The 22,029-nt window shown below is 35.9% G+C and overlaps 3 protein-coding genes across 3 annotated transcripts; 2 read left to right on the forward strand and 1 right to left on the reverse strand.

Annotated features, from left to right (window-relative positions):
* Positions 1-257: 257 nt before the first annotated feature.
* Positions 258-4,345, forward strand: LOC103491763 (probable carboxylesterase 11). Its single transcript, XM_051086861.1, has 2 exons — positions 258-1,614; positions 3,512-4,345. The coding sequence occupies exons 1-2, from the start codon at positions 737-739 to the stop codon at positions 4,050-4,052; spliced, it is 1,419 nt and encodes a 472-aa protein (XP_050942818.1). The 5' UTR covers positions 258-736; the 3' UTR covers positions 4,053-4,345.
* A 94-nt stretch (positions 4,346-4,439) lies between these two features.
* On the reverse strand, positions 4,440-7,159 carry LOC103491762 (uncharacterized). The gene is made up of 6 exons (XM_008451832.3): positions 6,785-7,159; positions 6,553-6,632; positions 5,883-6,028; positions 5,733-5,782; positions 5,205-5,279; positions 4,440-5,100 (listed from the first exon to the last, which is right to left on the reverse strand). Exons 1-6 carry the CDS (start codon positions 7,027-7,029, stop codon positions 4,530-4,532), a joined length of 1,167 nt encoding a protein of 388 aa, XP_008450054.2. The 5' UTR covers positions 7,030-7,159; the 3' UTR covers positions 4,440-4,529.
* Positions 7,160-16,800: 9,641 nt separating this feature from the next.
* LOC103491760 (myb-related protein 315) lies at positions 16,801-20,431 on the forward strand. Its single transcript, XM_008451831.3, has 4 exons — positions 16,801-17,161; positions 18,714-18,869; positions 19,439-19,568; positions 19,666-20,431. The coding sequence occupies exons 1-4, from the start codon at positions 17,056-17,058 to the stop codon at positions 20,195-20,197; spliced, it is 924 nt and encodes a 307-aa protein (XP_008450053.2). The 5' UTR covers positions 16,801-17,055; the 3' UTR covers positions 20,198-20,431.
* Positions 20,432-22,029: the final 1,598 nt, after the last annotated feature.

The raw sequence follows: 22,029 nt of genomic DNA on the forward strand, positions 1-22,029 counted from the left end.
AATGTATTGAAAGGAGCACATTAGTTAGGATGATTATATAATAAATTTTGCTATATTTATAATTTTGTAAAAATATGGTTACACACTTCTTTATTAATTTTTTTGAGTTTCAAAATACTTCAATGATAAGCTTTTGTTAATAATATTTCTGATATATTTCTTTTTTTGTTTCAGAAAGAAAAAACTCAGTAAGGCCATTTTATAATTTAAAAAGAAAAAGGAAAAAGGAAGAGTAATATTTGAAATAAAATAGATATATTAGAATAATTTAAAAAATTAAAAGTAAAACGATTTATGTTGTTTTGTTTTTGAAGGAAAATGAAATAAACTTAGTTAGGATTTGAGGGTATAGTTCCGTTCGAATAGCCATCACGGACCCAGAACACAACATCCATTTCTTCTTCTTCTTCTTCTTCCTCTTCTTCCTCTTCTTCCTCCTTCCCTCTTCCTCTCGCCAACTCCAAATCGCCATTGAAGCGTTACAGACAGATCTCAAGAGCAATTTCCCATTTCAAGAACACCCAATTCACTTGATCTATCCACAGCAAAGAGAAACCAACCCAACCCCAATCCCATTTCCATTTTCATCCATGATTCCATCTCTCTCATCTCCTTCCGATTCTGCTCTGCGATTTCTGCTCTAAGTCTCTTCAATTTTGAGAAGGGAGAGAGATAGAGATAGAGAGGGGAGGAAACTATAGAGAGCGTGACGGATTGAGAACATAAACCCATAGAAATGCCAAGCGTGGCTGTCAAGCTTTACAGCGTCTTCTTCAAGTTTCTCTTGAAGCATCGTTTGCAGAATCTGATCCAAGCTCCACTTGACGAATCCAGCCCTTTTGGTGTCACATCTCGTCCTGAAGAAACCGTTGCTTCCGCTAATCCTTTGTTCACCGACGGCGTCGCTACCAAAGATATCCACATCGATCCCTTTACATCTCTTAGCATTCGGATCTTCCTCCCTGAATCTGCTCTTACTCCTCCTGAATCTGACTCCAAACCCTCTTCCAAATCCTCCAAGCCTAAACCTAAACGCTCCAATCAAGATGCTCAACCCGATCTTGTTCATCACAATCTTAATAATTTACAACAGTATCCTTCTCGTCGGAATAGCTATGGTCCTTCGGGAAATTCCAGGGATGAACTGCGAGTGAGTAGAATTGGTGGTTACAGTAATGAAATGGAGGGGTTGAATTTGATTCCTGGTCCTGCCCCCGGTGGCGTTTACAGAGGGTACGCGCCGGTCACGGAGAATAGTCGGAGATTGCCGGTGATGTTGCAGTTTCATGGTGGGGGGTGGGTTAGTGGGAGCAATGATTCCGCGGCTAATGATTTCTTTTGCCGGAGGATTGCAAAATTGTGCGATGTTATTGTTGTGGCGGTCGGGTATCGGCTTGCGCCGGAAAATCGATTTCCGGCTGCGTTTGAGGATGGATTGAAGGTGTTGAATTGGTTGGGGAAGCAGGCCAATTTGGCCGAGTGCAGCAAGTCTATGGGGAATACCAAAGGCAGTGGCAATGAGTTTAAGAAATCTGATAATCATAGGCATATTGTTGACACATTTGGGGCCTCAATGGTAGAGCCTTGGTTGGCAGCCCATGGAGACCCAACAAGGTTATATTTTTCATATCAACATTCTTCTTACTACATTTTTTTTTCTTGAATCATTGGGTTAATTTGGTGATGACATTGCTTTCATTTTCTCGCTCCCTTTTGTGTTAACGAACATGGATACTTTTTGTTTTGGTTTGGATGAATCGTTGGGTTAGTCTTGTACTTTAATAATTTTCTAATGGGTCTCTGAATTTTTAATTTTGTATCTTAGGGCTTGTCTGGTTGTTACATTATTTAAGCATTAGATGACGAGCGGACAATTGGCAGATTCTGGTATTAGGTGGTCTGGGTATTAAACTTCTGAATTAACTTCAAGGGATTATCTTAATCCTTTTAATATATGAGATTGAATTGCCACAATCTTGATTGTTCAGGACCATTTGGAAAAGAATTGAAGTGTAGGTATGGGGTGCTAAATAGACCTCTTGTTTTCTATATCATTAACAATGACTTCTTGTTTCTGTATGTTTGATTCCTGAAGTTTGGATTAGAAGCAAGGAACGAACTTCAGAACTCTATGGTCTGATTTGCTCAAAGGTTTTTGAAATTCACTGGATTAAAGATCACATCCATAATGATGGTATAGTCTTATATGTGATCTCCAAAGACATAAATATAGTTTGAGAAACTAGTCTAAAGTTAATGATTTGTAACATTATAAGATGTTCTCAAATGATATGGAGATCAAAAGTTGGAAGCAACATCGTAAAGCTGTTTGGACTTGGGCTGCAATGTTGAAGTTGGTGTTTATATCAAAGAGAGTCTATAGCTTGCTTTTTAAACTTGTGTACACCTTAGCCTATTTTACTAGGATGGAAGGATGCATTTAAAGAATTTATGAATCCATATACTGGGTAGAAGATGTAGTTTGAAGTGATTTATCTTGAGCTATTGTAGTTTATTGCTAGCTTTCTTGGAGTTAAATTTAAGGCATTGAAGCAGTCAGCACATGATGCAAGCTTGTACTTATATAATCGATCATGGGCGTTGTTATAAAGTATTTATTTGTTAGTTCTTTGATACTAAATCAATTCTTAATCTGCCATGATCCATCAATCGTTTTGTCTTTCTAATAAAATTCTAATGTAGATTGAGTTGGGCATTGTATTTTGACGTATTTAAGTAGTTAATTAATTATCATGGGTTGACATAGTGATTAAAAAGGAGACAAAGTCACAATAAATAGCTTAGAGGTCATGGGCTCAATCTTGGGTGGTTTCTTCCTAGGAATTAATTTTCTATGAGTTTCCTTGATACCCAAATGTTCTGGGTCAGACAAGTTGTCCCGTGAGATTAGTCGTTGGGTACGTAAGCTAGCCTGGACATGCACTGGACATAAAAAATAAGTAGGCATTTTTCTGTTCTGAACAGTTCCTGGTTGGATGATCAGTAGATTTTGCAACTCTTTTGTCTAAATATTTTCTGAAGGCATTGCATATATCCTGCATGACTCGATAGCTTGGCTGAAGGGATGCCTCTTTGAGGATGAGATTCTATATGAACCAAATGTTGGCAAGTTCGTTAAAATGGCCATAATTTCCTTTTTTTTTTCTTTCAGATTTTAAAAATTGTTCACTTTCACCTTCTGAAAACGTTCATAGAGAATAAGAGGTAAATTTACAGGGGAGAGGGGTGTGCTACTGCCAGGTTTCATAACTCGATTTGGGTGTCGGTATTCAAGAATTCTTTTTATGTTTTCAAAAGAATATTTCTACCCTTTTTTATTATTACTCTCTATAGTTGAAGTCCTCCTTTTATAATTGTCTGGCATCTTTTTCTCCTTTTTTTGTGGATTTTCTTTCATTTGTATCATCTCTCTGTATTCGTTTCTTTTCATGAAATCGAATCTTAGGGAGAGGAACTTGACCCCCCCTTTTCACTTTTTCTTTTTGAGCAGATGTGTTCTTCTTGGGGTTAGCTGTGGAGCAAATGTTGCGGATTATGTGGCTCGAAAGGCTGTGGAGGCTGGTAAGCTCTTGGATCCTGTCAAGGTAGTTGCCCAGGTTCTCCTATATCCGTTTTTCATCGGTAGTGTCCCCACTCATTCAGAGTTGAAGCTGGCAAATTCGTATTTTTACGACAAAGCTATGTGCCTTCTTGCTTGGAAACTTTTCCTACCCGAGGAAAAGTTTAGTCTTGATCATCCAGCTGCAAATCCCCTCGTTTCCGGTAGAGAAGGCCCACCTCTAAAGCTCATGCCACCAACACTGACAGTTGTGGCTGAACTTGACTGGATGAGAGACCGTGCCATAGCTTATTCTGAAGAACTTCGAAAGGTAAATGTTGATGCACCTGTTCTCGACTACAAGGATGCAGTGCACGAATTTGCAACACTCGACATTCTTCTCAAGACACCTCAAGCCCAAGCTTGTGCAGAGGACATTGCCATCTGGGTCAAAAAATATATTTCACTACGAGGCCACGAGTTCTCCTATTGATGGGTATATTCTGAAGAAACCAAGACATAACCGAGTGGAGGTAGTATCACGGTTGATCATGCCATGTATGTAGAATGAGGGAGGGAGTGTAACATTTTTTCGTAGGCTGTTAAATCAAAGTTTTTCCTCCTTCCATTTTGATCTTTTGTAAGATAGGAAACTTGCCTGAGATTAGGAGGCTACAAATATGGGTCTTGTAAAAATGCTTCGAATTCTCCATCGAAAGCCAACAACGAGATTGAACCTTCTTCTTTCCAATTTTTTTTATCACGAATTGTGTACATTTTTTCTCAGTTATGAGTTCACTTTCTCTCTCTCACTTCCAGTTGATGTTTGTAATAGTAAAAGTTCTATTTTTATGCTGAAAGCTTAATTATTTGTCCAAGATTCAAGAACAATCAAACATTAGATTAGTTTTTGCAATCAGCAATTAGAAGTTCAAGACTTTCGAAAGTTAGTCGGAAAAAAAGTACAAGATTACAAATTCTGGTGGCCACTAATGCGAAGGTTAATGGCTGCCCTGGAAGCAATTGCTCTTATATTAGCTCTAGTCAAGGACAATGAGCTTCTGGTATGCACTTGAGTGGTGTCTCTAAAAGCCTCCAAAAACTCTTCCCTTTGTAACCTCAGCGCTAAAGCAGCATCCTGATCTTGGTCTGGTGTACCTCTCCTACTACTTCTTACATCTGCACCTCGAGTTGCCATCCTCATTGGCCGAATACTTCGACGGTGCATTCTGGACTGGACTCTGCTTTCAGCATTTGAAGACGCAGCTCGTTGTGTCATCCTGCTGTCCCATTCACCATCCTCCTCTCCAACTGTTATTTCCGCTCTTCTTCTTGAACTATTACTAGCATGCCTACTCGACGTGCCGGTTGGTCTTGTATTATAGTTCTGCAGACTACTATAGAATGCCTTTTCTGGGTCTTGATTCTTCTTTTCATGGCTATTACACTCTTTTACTTCCTTTCTTGCTTCAACCTCTTTGGGAAAGAGAAGCTGTATTGTGTTCCAAAGAACTGTATTAACAGTGCAAGATCTCCCATTGCTGCACATTTAAAAGATCAAAAAGAGAGATAAGCACTAAATGTTTGAAAATGAAATGATCCCAACTGATTTGGTTCATGGAACTTTTGGGGTTGCAAATTCAACCTTATTAGTTGTCTGCATTTAGGGCACCTTTTTCCACATTTGTCAGCTGCAGATCTTAGACATTTCTTGCAGAAACTACAAAAAGATTGAAAAGCAAAAGTTCAGCATCATAACTTTAGACTCCAAATTTTCACACTTGTGTAAGTTTGCACAGGATGGATCAAATAAACTTTTAAAAATGTCAAATAAATCCTTGAGATTTCCATTTCGAGTTTATTATTGACATTTTCGTTATTGTTGAAAACTAACATGTTTGTTAATATGTCAATCTAAACTTTTAATTTTGTATCTTGTAGTTTAGTAGGTGTATGAATTTTATCAAAATATAGTGTTAGAAAAATATCAATTTTATGTCTATTTACGTTTTGAATTTCTAATTGACTTGGTAAAAAAAAAGGTAAAGTTTATGTAATGATTAATGAAAAATCAACTAAAAATAACTTTGCTGCATAGTTTAGGAATTAAAAGAAATTCAAAAGTCCAAAACAAGAATTAAGTGCAAGAACAAGAAGTTAGTTTTGGGCTTACCTGTGTCCACAAGGTGTGGTACTAGGTTCGAAGCAAATTTCCAAACAAATCTGTGAAAAGAATTAGGGGGTAACAAAAGAGACAATTAAGAATGAGAGAGAAGTATCCAAAAAGATGTCTCAAGCTTGTAAATGGAGAGAATATCCTTACAGCACAAGAAAGCTCTTCTCTGAGCTTATCCATGCATGGGAGTGTTGAAGATGATAAAGAAGAAGCGTCAGCTTTCTGTTCAACCATTGAATCACACTTCTTTGCTTCAGCTTCTGCATATTTTGGCTCTTGTTTTGGACCATCATCTGTTCATATCATTAGACACAACTCTGTTCACTTCTCTATCAAATTTTGAAAACGGGCACAGTTCTCAAACTCTAACCATACATCACCCATGTAAGAGAATTAAGTTCATAGAATTAAGTTTATGAACATTCTTTAACCCTTGTTACCTAATTTTTAAGAGTAATCTGAAAACTAGACTCTTTTTAGTAACACAATTTGGTTTTTGACTAGGATTATTGTAGGTCAAATTTTTGAAAATTAAAAATCGAATTGTTACTTAGAATTTGTCTAAGAATTCAAATACTAAGTTAATAACATGTGAAAATCTTAGTCTGAAGTCAACTTTATTTTAGTAATTAGAATTTGATTGTGAATTCAAATGTTTCCATGCATGAACCTTTAAAGAAATGGCAAGAAAGGAAAACATCCATCACAAAAATTGTGAAAAATTGGTAACTAAAAATATTTGTCCGGGAAGAAAAGGAATTAATTAGGGCCAAAAGGAAATCCAAATGCTCAAAGCACTCGAGAGAAGAATTCACACCTTTCACAGCGGGTTCTTCTTCTTCGAGGTCAAGAACGGTCACCGGAATCGAAATTATGCTCGTCAAAGTCCTCCGTTTCCTACAAAAAGAAAAAAAAAACCAAGAAATGAACTCCAACTTCCAACAAATCGATCCCAATTGGAACAATAAACTCTCAGATCTGCCCATATATCTCCACGATTCACCTCAAAAAAACAAGAGAAGAAACACAATCAATATATATATATTTACCTTCTTGAAGCAGAAGCAGAAGCAGGACTCTTGCGCTGGAGATCAGATCGTTTCTTCTGCTGAAACTCTCTTTCCGGCGTGTCGTCAACCACGAGGCTCGCGATTAGAAGAGCCTCTTCATCCCAGCCGGCCATAGCGGCCGCCGACTTGAATCTAGGGCTAAGAAAACTGTCCGCATCATTTGCAATTCCAAGTGGTTTCAATTCTGAAGTGCCTGCTGTGGATCCTTCTAGTTCTGACACCATTTTTAGATCGGATTTGAAACGGTGAAGAAGATCATCAAAAAGAAAGAAAGTAGTTTTCTTTGTTGAACAATGTTTGGAAGAACCCGGAGAGAGGGATTGGTTCAAAATGATGAACTCACTAACGGTCGGATTTTCTATTTCCTATTTGAATACGATTCGGGTCGTGGTTTCTTTTTCAACGGCTACATTTCGGACGGATTAATTATTATTATTTTTAATTTATTATTATTATGGAAAAAAAAATATTTTTGATGTCCACCTTCCATTTAGTTTTGGTCTCTACATCTCACAATATTAAAATTATATTAGATTGCAATTTGAATTTACAAATTTACAAGTTTTTCGCACACTTATCCTATTTTGTAGATATCACTGCAAAAGTGTTCAACCTAAATAATACACTAGAATATATTTAATAAGCCTAATACATTTGATACACATATTTATGTACATAGAAGTTGAAGATGAAAATTTTAAATGTTTTAATTTAAGGACAATTAAGTAAATATGTCTAATGACATTTAAGTAAATAAAACAATGTATTATTTTTGTAAATAAGTTGATATTTATTAACCTCTGAACAAAATTTGAGGCATTTGAGACAAATAGTAAGTTATTATAATCTTGAGTTATTATAGTTATGTTATAATAATGTGTGTTGTGTGTATAATTTTTTTAGTTTAAATTGTAATAGTATATATTTCTGATTTATATTTTTATCATAAATATATTTTTTCTTTCTCAATCATTTAACATAAATTCAAAATCATTTATCATAAATTTAAATAAATATATCAAATGTATTAAATGTGTATCAAATGTATACCAAGTATGTATGAAGTCTATATCATGTACATCAAGTGTATATAAGTGCTTATTAGAATAGTATCAAGTGTATCCACAGGCGTATCAAAGTGGATATTAGTAGGACGTATCAAAGTGGATATTAGTAGGACGTTAAGTATATATTCAAAGTACATCGCGTATATCCAGTATAAATCAGTGGTGTATCAAGATATATCAAATGTATAAGTATATCAGTCACCTAGATCGGGCTCTTTTTTTTCAACTCCAAATTTTACTTATAAATAAGTTTTTCCACAAAACCAAAATTTTTAAACTTATTATATATATATATATATATATATATATATATATATATATATATATATATATATATATATATATAAAACCTTCGAAATATTAGATGATGATTTTTATTTTGTTGGATATTAATCAAATATTCTTAAACAAATTTTGGAAGTTTTGTTTGGAGTTCTGAAACTTTTATTTTATAAGTGGGGGAAGTTTTAAAAATGTCCAAAGTCTTGCTTTGTGCAAAGAGGTGGCTAAGTATTCCTCATGTAATTTAATGGCAAATTTAAAAAAAAATTATATTTTAATTCATATTTAACATTTCAGTTGAAATTTGGATGTTCTTTCTAATTGAGTCATCTCAATGACTTTGTGTTAAAATAAAAATAACAAATAAAACTTGTAAACGTGATCTAAAGTAAAGCTAGGTGAAATATGAACGAATTTAGTGATCTATGTCAGTTGTGACGATAGTAGTATATAAAGTACTAAATTATAGTCACATGAGAAGAAACAATCAATACATCAACATTTGTTAACCTAGTTCGATGAATGAGCATCTACATCTGGGGGGCTGTTTGCCCGAGATAGAAGATTGTATTGATCACAAATACAATAAGTGTTGAATACATAGTTATGATTAGAGGAACATCACTTCTACACTATTGTTACTGTACTGTCCTAGAACTGTTTTAACAGAACTCAACCATGGTATAACATAATTATCATAACTACTAAGAGGGTGAACGTCACTCCCCCTTAATTGCAGTTCTGATCAATGATATATTCAACTTCACTCCAATAAAATAGATAATTTTCTTTTATCAAAATTCTTCTGCTTTTTCGTCTTGGAAAAACTCTCGAAGAACTTACGGTAAACCGTATTTATCCTTTGATGCACATCAATACGTCATGAACAGCATCTAAACTTCCTCAGGAAGTTATATAGGGCAGGATCTTAACCACTTGTGGGCCATCTTTTAAGGGAAGATCTTAACCAATCTTTAACTAATTCTTTAAACAATATGCTGGAATAAAATAGGTGAGATCAATTTGTTAGCAAACTCCCCCTTGAGACCACCTACTTTTATTTCTGCACTCAAGCACCACTTCTTGCACAACCATATTCCCCAAAGTGATAAAGTTTCTAAATAGAAGCAAAAGCAATACGCTGAACATAAAAAAATAAAATAACTTCAATTCACTATAGCAACGAAGGAGAACAAATAGATCAAAACATTGATCACCGCTGAGCCCAGAAGCGATGACAAAGAACAAAACCCCTAGCTGAACAATCTCATATCAAAGAAAAATAAAATTGTCATGTTGAATTCATCCACAAACAAAATCGAACTGAAAGACTGTAAATCTGGAAAAAAAAAACTAAACAACGAAAAAAAACTACTGAACCCAAAAAATTACAAAAACCAACCAAACCCAACTCCCCATTGCTTGAATGCACAAATAAAGTCAACTCTGCTAATCTGGCGGAGGAGTAGAAAACCCTGAAGCCACACGTTGAAGGTCACGGAGGACAGTATTCAAAACAGTTCGTCTATCCGAAAGGTCACTGATTTGGCGAGTGAGAGAGCGAGATTCAGCCATCGAAGCTTGCAACAGGTGATTGACTAATGGAACAGAAAGAACAAGCGGTTGGCCAATAGTAGGATTTATAGCATTAGTCTTGGTCCCTCTAGGCGCATTTTCAAATTCGTCAGAGATATCGGGAATGTGAGATCCTTGAAACAATCTCATAGTTAGCGGAAGCACTCGTGGAGCAGTGCCAATAGTATCTAGCGGGGTCAGGATCATCGAGTGTTTAGATAACATAAACACACTCAGAATTCTTGGAAAGCATATGGGAATATGAATTGCAAATGTATCAACATGTCGCAGTAAGTGATTGAAGATAAATTCACCAACATTCACCTTGACCCCAGACATACTTCCACTTGTGCTCCTTCCTCTGAATGAAAAGAGACACCATCAATCAGCACAGAGGGTACATTTGGGGTATCTTTCTTCGACCAACCTTAGTGGATATTATGCGTTATCTTCTGATAGGAGGACGATGTGGCCCAGAGGAGGAACCTACATGCATCGGGGGCGACATCGAAATGGAGAATTCACCCGGCCCTTCAGTCAACTGCAGTTATGAGGTTTATTTATCAGGAGAAGAGATAGGGGCCTTAGTAGACATTAAGGACTCCTCGGGTACAGGAGTCGTGGACATGAGCATAATCTTCATCAGTATCTTCACTGGCTTCTTCTTCATCAGTTGGAAGAGTTGCATGTGGAGAATCAGAAGCAGCGGAAGACGTACCATGATTCGTAGTTCGAGATAGAACCTCCTTAGGAGGTGAAGCAACCCGTGATCGAGAACAAGAAACCTGAGTCGGATTAAGAGGAGTAGGTGATGAATCAGTTGGATGTCCATCCTTACCCTGAAGAAGTGTCGACAGAATGACATTGTCTTTGCTATCGGAAAAATCTGAATCTAACACCACTATCTCAACTGAACCTCGAGTTCTCGGAACAAAAGAGGATGCAGACAGATGAAATGTACACGGTGGAGAACTTTTAGGGACCTCCTTTTTTATAGGCCCAGGGGAGACAGGGTCCAAGGATCGCCTTGCATGCGTACTCCGAACGGGGCTTGTTAACAGACTCTGCTGACCTTCTTTAGAAGCCGCTACTGATCGACGAATTTTCTTATACGAATGTTTTGTTGGAATACCCTTGTAATGTTTACCCTTTGTGGTTGTTGCATTTTTTTGGTGGTGAGGGAGCCATGGAATTGGAAACACAGGTTGCAAAGGGATAATGGGTAGAAGATGAAGCACTTGACTGATAAGCTGTGAACAGCATGGCAACCATGATGAGTAATCAGGCATTAATATAGCAACACAAGAGTAAATACTACAGAAGTGAGTCACAACAAACCAGAGAAGATCCCAGAATATGTAGAGTTATATAAGTAACGGTGCGAAATCCAACATAATTTGAAGTTTTAACTTGAGTGACAAGTAACCTAACTGGGCCTGGTTTAAAACTGATGACCCAGACCATATACCATGGGCTTTGAGATTCGATAAGCCCATTCCTGTGAATTACTATGCTGGTTGTTGACAAACTCCAACACTGGCCCATAACCTTTCAAGCATAGACACATCCAACGGCTTGGTAAAGATAACATAAAGGTGCACGGAACTCCAAACATGTTCTAAGTTGATAATGTTGTCTTCAACCAATTCTCAGATAAAGTGATGATGGATGTCGATGTGTTTTGTGCGACTATGTTGGATAGGATTTTTGGAGATGCTTATTGCACTCATGTTATCACAGTAGAGAACCATGGACGATTGTGTGACACCATATTCTTCCAACATTTGTTTCATCCAGAGGAGTTGCGAACAGCTACTCCTAGCAACAATGTATTCGACTTTTGTAGTGGATAAGAACACACTATTTTGTTTCTTATTGAACCAAGCAGCTATGTTGTTCCAAAAAAAAAAAAACAGCCGCCAGATGTGCTCTTTCGATCATTCGAGCATCCTACCCAGTGTGCATCACAATACTCTACAAGAACTCCAGTTGTATCAAATGTATACCAGAGGCCATAATTAAAAGTACCTGCTATATACTTTAGTATGCATTTAACACTATGAAGATGAGATGTTCGGGGATCCACCTGATAACGGGCACATACCCCTACTGCAAATGTAATATTCGGTCTACTGGTTGTCAGGTAGAGTAAGCTTCGAATAATACTTCGATACAGGCTTGAATCAATCTTCTGTCTAGCGATATTCTTTGTCATTTTCAAATTAGTAGCAGCTGGTGTGCGTTTGAGTTTGGCCTTATCCATTCCAAAATTTGAGACTAGATTCTTTGCATATTTCTCTTGAGAAAAGAAGATGTCTATTTCTTCTTGCTTGATTTGAAATCCCAGGAAAAATGTTAGCTCACCAACCATGCTCATTTCAAATTCTCCTTTCATTTAACGAACAAACTATTCAACATAAGCAGAAGACGTGCCGCCAAATATAATGTCATCAACGTAGATTTGAACAATTAGAAACTCAGTGTCTTGTCGATAAATGAACAAAACCTTTTAGCTGAGCTACATACACTTCTTCAGACAGATATCCATTCAGAAATGCACTCTTCACATCCATCTGAAAGAGCTTGAACTTTCGAAAGCATGCAAAGGTTAATAGTAACATGATGGCTTCCAATCTGGCGATCGGTGCAAATGTCTTCCCAAAACTAGACCTTCAATTTGGGAGTAACCCTGAGCAACTAGCCTCACTTTTTCGAATAACTCTCCCTTGTTCATTAGTCTTGTTCTTAAAGATCCACTTAGTTCCAATATATTTGCGTGTGATGGTTTTGGCACAACATCCTATACCTGATTTCGCTGAAATTGTAGAACTCCTTTTGCATAGCTAAGAGCCAGTGCTCATCGGTAAGCATAGCTGTAACAATAGTAGGTTCCATGGTGGATGTATAGCATACATTGGCGACCATCTTGGCGTAATCTCTCCTTTCCTTCTTACGGGTGGTAACACCACTCATCTCCAATTATAGAACTAGAAGGATGATTTTTGACTATATGTGTGAGAGGCATCAACTTCTGTGTTGAGGAACCAGCAGTATCAGTAGTATCTGACCGTTGAATAGAGACCTTGTTCGTTGATTGATAGGCAGAGGCTAAGGCTTCATTGGTACCAACTTCAGAGTGATCAACTGATGTGGCCTCCATCGGGATGGTCATACTATCTACATTTGAATAAGATGGCGAGTTTTCGTTATCTTCTATTAGAGAAGAATGTTTAGAACCTGCAGGTTTGATTTGCTGAGAGTGGTTACCCTAGAGTGGTCCATCCTCTTCATCAGAACTCCTTTTAGATGTTTTACCATGATCATCTACAATGACATTAATGGATTCCATGACTATCCTACTACGCTGATTGAAGACTCTAAGGCGCGACTGTTGGTCGAGTAGCCAAGGAATATTCTTTTATCTGATTTTAAGTCCCACTTTCGGTGATGATCCCTGTCACTTAAGATAAAACATGTGCTACCAAAAATGTGAAAGTGCATATGAAGTGGAGGCTAACCCCAGATTAAGAGTTACCCGATTGTGTATATAACAGGTAGTGTTGAGGGCTTCAGCCCAGAAGTAAATTGGTAGATCTTTAGCGTGAAGCATTACACTGGCCATTTCTTGTAGCGTCCTGTTCTTTTGTTCAACAACTTCATTCTGCTATGGTGTCAACGGGGCTGAAAACTCATGAAAAATTCCTTCATCCTTATAGAATTTGATAAATCTTTTATTTTTAAACTCCTACCAATGATCACTTCGTATGCGAGTAATACCAACATTCTTTTCTCTTTGAAGTTGTAAACACAGGGCTCGACACACTTTAAAAGTTTTAGATTTTTCATGAATAAACTTTATCCAAGTATAGCGAGAGAAATCATCTACACATACCAGTGCATACTTCTTTCCCCTCAAACTTTTTGTTTGCATTAGTCCCATGAGATCTATATGAAGAAGTTCCAGAATACGAGTAGTAGAGGATTGATTTGTGGGTTTGTGTGATGATTTGACTTGTTTCCCAACAGGACAGTTCGAGCAGCATTCCTGTGAATTGAAGCTAAGAAGGGGAAGTCCTACAATTGCTTCAGCCTTGACAACTTTGGCTATGGAAGTTCCACTAATGTGTCCTAGTCACTTGTGCCATAGAGTTGCTTCCTCTGATTGTGATAGGTTGCACATATTCACCTCTGAATCCCAGTGATAACAGTTGTTAGACAACCTTGTTCCACTGAAACAGACTTTGTTTTTACTATCTACCACATTGCATCTAATCCTTGTTGAATCTAACATGATATCCTTGATCGTTGACTAATGCTGATCAAGTTTGATAACCCCTGCACCAATCGGACATCAAGTAGATAAGGCAAACCTGGGTGATTGATAGTACCTTTACCAATAATTCTTCCTTTTCCTCCATCACCAAAAACCACTGATCCTGCGTTGCATTCGCTAAGTTCTAAAAGAAATTCTGCATTTTCTGTCATGTGCCTGGAACAACCACTATCAAAATACCAGTCAGTGGAATTTAGATTATTAATAGACGTAAGAGCTACCTTGTAGTTTTCCAGATTAGCTTTCGGCCGTCATTCTGTCCTTCGTCCGTTTATGTGTATGCTGTGACTAATGGCATGTTGATGATACAGAAGACTTTGCAATCTAAAACAATATGGTCGAATGTGACCACTCCTCCCACAGAAGTAACAAACCCACCGCTTTCGTCTGTTCAGAACTTTCACTGGTAAAGTAGCATTTTCTACCTGACTGTTCTGAGTGATAGACTCTCGTATAAACATAATCTTTGTCTCATTTCCAGTAGCCTTCCTTCCTGAAAAACCCATACCTCTTTTGCCAATGCATCTCCTTCCTTGATCAATCAGATCATCTAATTTCTGAGTTCCATTTGTCAGCATTCTCACAGATTTTGTTAGCTTCTCAAACTGATTTCTAGCTTCCTTTAGTTCAGCTTTCAAAGTGGCTATTGAGGATAAAAAGCTTTGATTTTCTTCCATCAGGCATTGTATTCTTGTCTGTTGATGTACGATTGTAGCTCGATCTTCCTCCCATTTTCTTTTCAATGTGCACTCGTTGATAGAGTCATTTGACATTGTTACTTGCTCGTCAGACGCTTGAGAGTTCACATTTTCCACTCCTTTGTTTTATATGGTGATGCTGATTAATGTCATTCCAACTTCTTCATCATCACTTTCTGAATAGTCTTCTTCGTCTGAGAACGTAGCTACAAGACTCTTCTTCTTACGTTTGAGATAGATTACACATTTGGTTTGAATATGTCAAAACCCTTCACACTCATGACATCTGATTCCTTTACCATTCTTCTCAAATTTTGACACACCATAGTCCTTCTCTCCCCGTTCGTAATCTTTCCTTCTATACAGTCCTAACGTAGAAGAGCTGGATATTCTAGGTTGAACTATTGAGCTGGCTTTACGACTGTTGTGTTGACTCCCAATATGTTTGTGTAATTGGCTTTTGAGTTTAGCAACCTGCTTCATTAGTAACACCATGGATTTTGCTAAAGAGTCATTATTTTGAACTGCTCTGTGCTTTTCTGTTTGTCCTTCCTTTATGGAGGTTAGGCTTAGACCAGGTTTCCTCCTGCTTGCACCGTCTCCCAAGTGCAGTTCGAAGGTACGTAAAGATCCAAACAGTTCATCTAGCTTCATCTTTTACAGGTCATTAGCCTCTTCGATTGCAGTCACTTTCATATTGAACTTGGATGGAAGGGACTTAAGAACCTTCAGGACAAGTTTTGAATTAGACACCTTTTCTTCTAAAGCATCTGATTCATTGGCAATGTTAAGTACTCAAACATTGAACTCAGCGACTGTCTCTTCTTCAATCATTTGAAGTGCTTCGAAACGTAAAGTCAGAAGCTGTAGGCGTGAGATTTTCACTTTTGATGTTCCTTCAAACGCCACATCCGGGATATCCTAGGCAGCCTTGGCTGACTTACACGTGTTAATTAATTTGAAAATATTTTGATGAACATTGAATAATGCATTCAGTGCTCGTGAGTTCCCCACGGCTGCATCATCTTCTTCGCTAGTCCACTTCAATTTAGACTTTTGTACAACTTTACTGGTTTCATCATTTTCAGTGGGGTGCTCCCATCCTGAGATAATGGCTCTCCAACTCCTCATGTCCAGCGACATAAGAAATGCCTCCATGCGAGACTTCCAGTAACCATAGTTACCTCAATCTAGAAAGGGCGGCCTAGAGGTTGAGTTTCCTTCATGTATACCGTCCATTGGTGATCGAATGTTAACCTGCTTTGATACCAATTGAAATATGAACGGATTTAGTGATCTATGTCAGTTGTGACGACAGTAGTATATAGAGTACTAAACTATAGTCACATGAGAAGAAACAATCAACGCATCAACATTTGTTAACCCAGTTCAATGAATGAGCATCTACATCTGGGGGCTGTTTGCCCGAGATAGAAGATTGTATTGCTCACAAATACAATAAGTGTTGAATCCATAGTTATGACTGAAGGAACAACATTTCTACACTATTGTTACTGTACTATCCTAGAACTGTTTTAACAGAACTCAATCATGGTATAACATATTTATCGTAACTACTAAGAGGGTGAACGACACTCCCCCTTAATTACAGCATGTATTCAACTTCACTCCAATAAAATAGAGAGTTTTTCTATCAAAATTCTTTTGCTTTTTCATCCTGGAAAAACTCTCGAAGAACTTACCATAAACCGTATTTATCCTTTGATGCTCACCAATACGTCAAAAACAACATCTAAACTTCATCGGGAAGTTAACAATATACATGATATGATCTTAACCACTTGTGGCCCATCTTTTAAGGGAAGATCTTAACCAACCTTTAACTAATTCATTAAATAATATGCCGAAATAAAATAGGTGAGATCAATTTGTTCCCACTCGGAAAAGCAAAGCCGTGAAAAGTTGTAAGTTAAAATGAAAGATGTACAAACCCAATGTCTGTTTAGAAATGATACAGTTGAAGTAGTGTTTTAGAAAAGAAGATTTAGGGACGATCATACTTGCTAGAGCTGCCAAAAATCTAAACACAAACGTTGGAATATACATGTTTGAATTTTCATTGAAAGAAAAAACAAATTCAAAAGCAATAATGAAGCAAACCCTAATTAATGTTTGGTCCAAAAACTGAAACAAAGGATCTTAGCTCCTCTCTGCCCATTTGGTGGGTTACGTTCATAAAGAGAGAAAATGGGTTGTATCTTCTTCTGAGAGAAAGAGATAGAGAGAGAGAGAGAGATGGGGAGAATTGGCTTCCATTTTCAGAAACCATTATGAATGTTGAAGGATGTGCATAGAATTTGGATTGCCAAATGGGGTTTCCTCTCAGAATCATATCGTTTTTTTATCGACCCTTTTCTCTGCTCTGCTGCTTACTCCAATGGTGATTCTCTCGGGACTCCTTTTTCATTTATTTATGTTTTTATTTCCCCTGTTTCTCTCCCTTCTATGCAAATTTAACTTTATTATTATGTAAACCTAATATTCCACTTGCATTCAAAAATCCTTTTGTGAACTCGTGTTTTTTTAAATCAATTTTTCGTTATAGGAAGATGGATTTTTTCCCAGTAAAATTCTTGCTTGGAACTCTGACGAACTTTTGCTTATGAAATGAATGGTGAAACCCCCAAGTGAATTCTGAGTAAAATTCTTGGAATGATGCAGTTTGATTGCTTGGAAATTTGAGAATTTGTTTTGCTCATATAGGGAATGATGCAATGCCCGAGTGAATTCTGGTGTTGTATTGTATTTGCTCAAAATTGCATCAGTAATCAAATTTCTCATTTGTAATGATGAACTCTTCTGGTAAATTTATGCTTAGAATGTGACGAATTTTTACTTATATATTGAATAAGACCCAAATGAATTTATCTTCATTCCCCAAAGTTGCATCAGCAATCAAATTTCTTGTTAGAGAGATCCATTTCCTATAAAATTCATATTTGGAAATTTTGCAAGACTTAGAATGGATCAGTCACATAATCTGAAAGTGTGATTTGAAATCTCTTTCGGTTTTCACTTTTAGTTTTTGAAAATTAACCTTATAAACACTTTGAACTTCTTTGGTTTGGTCTCTGTTTGTAACCATATTTGCAAAGTTTAACCCAAAAAAAAATAAAAAAAAAAATTAAAATTCTTGTTTTTCTTTTTCTTTTTGAAATTTAGACAAAAATTCGATCTTTTCTTGGAGAAATATGAATACCATTGTAAAGTAATTGTCAAGGAACAAACACACCTTTTTTTTATATATAAGAAAAAACTACTATCAAACTAGACAGAAGTGTTTTTTCTAAAAAAATGAAAAAAAATTGCATCAGTAATCACATTTTTTCTTGGAGGGGTGAATTTTCCTGGAAATTAAAGCTTAGAAATCTAAGAAACTCAATACAAAATGACTGCTAAAAACATCCCTAGTGAATTCAAGCGTTTTTTTCCTCAAAATCGTAGCAGTAACCAAATTCTCACTTGGAAACCTAAGGAACTTTTGGATCCAATGAATAGGTAGCAATGTCATTGACTCTTATAAAAATTGAATGATGCAAGAAAAAATTAAAAATTCTCCCCTTTTGCATATAATAGTTAAAATTAAAGCCACTCAGGAGTTGTCTTCCAAAGACAAAAGTGGCCAGCCTTGAAGAGGAGAAAGGAATCTTTTTAAGATATCTGTTTTGGATTGCTTCTTTAAACTAATATTAGAATAAGAGAAGTTTTTTGGGCTTTGGCTATTCAATAATCACACTGCTCCATGCCTTTCTTTTTCTTTTCTTTTCTTTGGACTTGAATGCTTTTCCCGTTTCAATCATTTATCACCCTTTTACACAACATCCTTTTCTTTTTCTATATGTTTCAATGAACTGGCACCATCTTTGCCAAAGTTCCTCACCTCCTTTTTAAGCATTACTTCCATGGGATTAAACTCATGCAAACTATTGCAGTTGTTTCCCATCAAGATCGAGATATGGTACGACAGCCATGCTGTGACAAGGTCGGACTGAAACGAGGCCCCTGGACTGTTGAGGAAGATCATAAGCTCATGAACTTCATCCTCAACAATGGCATCCATTGCTGGAGATTGGTGCCTAAACTTGCAGGTCTTTTTTTTTCTCTTTGTTGTTGCTTAACCAACTCTGCTGGACATCATTTCTGATTCCGGGTCTGTTTAGTAGCTCGTTTTGTGGAATGGGGTTTAGTGACTTTTATATGTTATAAGTTGATCATGATGCTTCAAGATCGAATAGTTCTATAAGAAAGGTCTACAATCTATTATTGTAGGAAAATATACCTCCAGCGGAAACTAAGTGCCGAAAAAAGTAGGTAACCAAACATTTTGTTGGCTTCCCTTTAAGAGTTTACTTTTAAAAATAACTTTTTTACTTTTGTTTTTAAAATGACTTTAAGTAAATACAAATACAATCTAATAGCTTTGCAAAGCTGAAGTTATCCATATTTTACAACTCATAGGCTCATGCTCTAATAAAGGACGAACAGCTTCAAAATATTCTAAAAAGAAAGTCATCAGTGAAAACCAAATAAAAGAAACACAAACTAAAAGAAACAACTTTTAGAAAACAACCACAGGAATATAATTTGTTGAATTCTAACAGCACGAGATTTTTTACGGGGAGTTTTTTTTCCTTTTCTTTTCTTTCTTATGGAAAAGGTTTGCTAAGATGTGGAAAGAGTTGTAGACTAAGATGGATTAATTACCTGAGGCCTGATCTCAAGAGAGGTGCTTTCACAGAAATGGAAGAAAACCAAATCATTCACCTTCATTCCCTTCTTGGTAACAGGTATAATGAAATGAAACAAACTTCTTTACCTTTTGCATATACTTTTTCTTTCAAATTCACCAACCAAATTCACATAGTTTTCTACGAACTCTTGCAGATGGTCGAAAATCGCAGCACATTTTCCGGGTCGAACCGATAATGAAATCAAGAACCATTGGAACACTAGAATCAAGAAGAGATTGAAGCAACTTGGTTTGGATCCATTGACGCACGAAAAACTCTCTGAGAAAACAGATAGACTAAAAGAACAATTATTTATTGCATCCAATTCATTAAGAAAACAAAAGACAATAATGCCAAATTTTGATTTTGAGACAAAGGAAATAATCCCAATTTCATCCCATATGTTATCTTCAGATGGTTCAAGTAATCTGCTGTGCAAAGGCATTGGATATGAAATGTGGACGGGCCAATTAGAAAGCAACAGCAATGCATCGTTTTCCTTGGAGTACTGTTCTTCAATGAATGAATCTCTATCAATCATCAAACAAAACTCTGTACAATTTGATAGTTTGGATTCACTTCCTTCATGGGATGATGGGGTTCCCAAGTTCAATCAGCTTGAGAAGGACGACATTTACTCGCTCGGGAATGGCGGTGGCTACTACGTCGATACTTTCTCTCACTAAGCTTTCTTTCTGTAAAGCCTACATACATGTTCCACATTGTGAACTTGGGTCATATTTCATCTGTTTTTTTAATCACTGTAATTACCTTTTTCTTTCATTGTCATGCTCAAAAATCACACTTGCTTGTCCAAATAGCACATAAATCTTGATATTAATGTGGGAAAATTTTCATTTCTTTGAGAGTTTAAATTTAACTTTCCCATTAAATGAAAAAACTTTGGAACTTTTGATTTTTGTTGGTTTATCTTACAGGGGTGTTGAGATTTTTCTAAAAGTTGGTGTGTTTTGCCAAAACACTTTAATTTGTTAGGTTAGTTGAGTAAAAAGTGCTTGATAAAAAATATTTTGATTTTTAGTTCTATATGTGTATATATATATATATTGGTTCAAGTTCTTTCTTTAGAGCCAAGCACTTGGGCCAAATATTTAATCTACAGCTGCTTTATCACAAGATAAGTTGTGGAGGAGCTGCTTTTGATTTTGATTTTTCTAAAAAAGAATGTTAATTTAATTTTTGAACGTAATGATTTTGAATGGGGAAGGACTCAAAGCACTTCAAAACGTAGACTAAACATTATTTTTGTTGTGAATAGAACTATTAAACAAGTAAGGACTTGCGATAAAATTGAATAAGGAGTTAGCAAGAAGAAATTATATTTTAATCTAGATATTTTATTTTTGATGTGTGTCACAACTTCACTGCATAGAAAATAGCTAACTATAAGTTTGATTTTTATTATTTAGTTAATATTTTTTATCTTCTTCCAATGCTCGAATATTATTTATCTTTAATCTTAATCATTAACCACTCATTGCATGGGAATATGGACACAAAATTATGTTTAGATGCGAGTAATGAGTAATGAAATGTTGACATGACACTCCATTAGATAAAAATTCTGATGAAAATAGTGTTATTTAATTAGCTTATTGGTCGGGTACTAATCAAACGAACTGAAAGAACAAATGTCATATAAATATCTCTAAGCAAATCTCACTTTGATAGATACAAAACTATTAGCTTATTGGTTGGAAAGTGAGTTAAATATTAAATGGTTTATTTATTTACGAAAACAAATTTTGGGTGTATTTGTTCCTTAACATTTTAAAATGTATTGTTTTAGTTCTCAAAGTGTTAAGAATAAGTGCATTTGGTAAATAAAGTGACAAAATGTAGTTTTTAAGTTTGAATTATAATAAAGAGTCTTTTCAAAATATAATAAATACGCAAAATATTTACACTATATAGAATAATTCCGAAAACGAAAAAAAGGTTACAGACAATGAAAAATACCAAAAAAAAAAAAAAAAACCCGTCAATCACGTCGTCAACAACAGGCGTAATATATTTGGTACACAATCTTTTATGATTTGACTATTGTTTGGTACATAATTGTTTAGATTTGGTCGTTTAGATTAAGATTAGTCAAATCTAAACGATTTATTTTTTTCAATTCTATCTAATTAGATGATCGTTTAATTTGGTTAGACGATCGTCTAGATTTATTTAGACGATCGTTTAAATTTGGTCGTTTAGATTTGGCTAGCGTAGATCTAAACGATTTTTTTTCACTATCATTTAGATTTGGCTAATCGAATTTTTTTCAAGATTCTTTTGCAGATTTGTTTACACCATCGTTTACTTTTTAAGATTCTTTAATACAATATCGTTTAGATTTGGCTAAACGATTTTTTAAAATTATTTTGATACACCATTGTTTATTTTTTTATTTAAATTTGATTACTCCAATCTAAACGATTTTTTTTTCAAGTTTCTTTATGCACTATATTTTAGATTTGGTAATCTTAATTTAAACGATGAGAAAAAAAGA

Source organism: Cucumis melo, chromosome 6 (genome assembly GCF_025177605.1).
Source record: "Cucumis melo cultivar AY chromosome 6, USDA_Cmelo_AY_1.0, whole genome shotgun sequence".
Lineage (NCBI taxonomy): Eukaryota > Viridiplantae > Streptophyta > Magnoliopsida > Cucurbitales > Cucurbitaceae > Cucumis > Cucumis melo.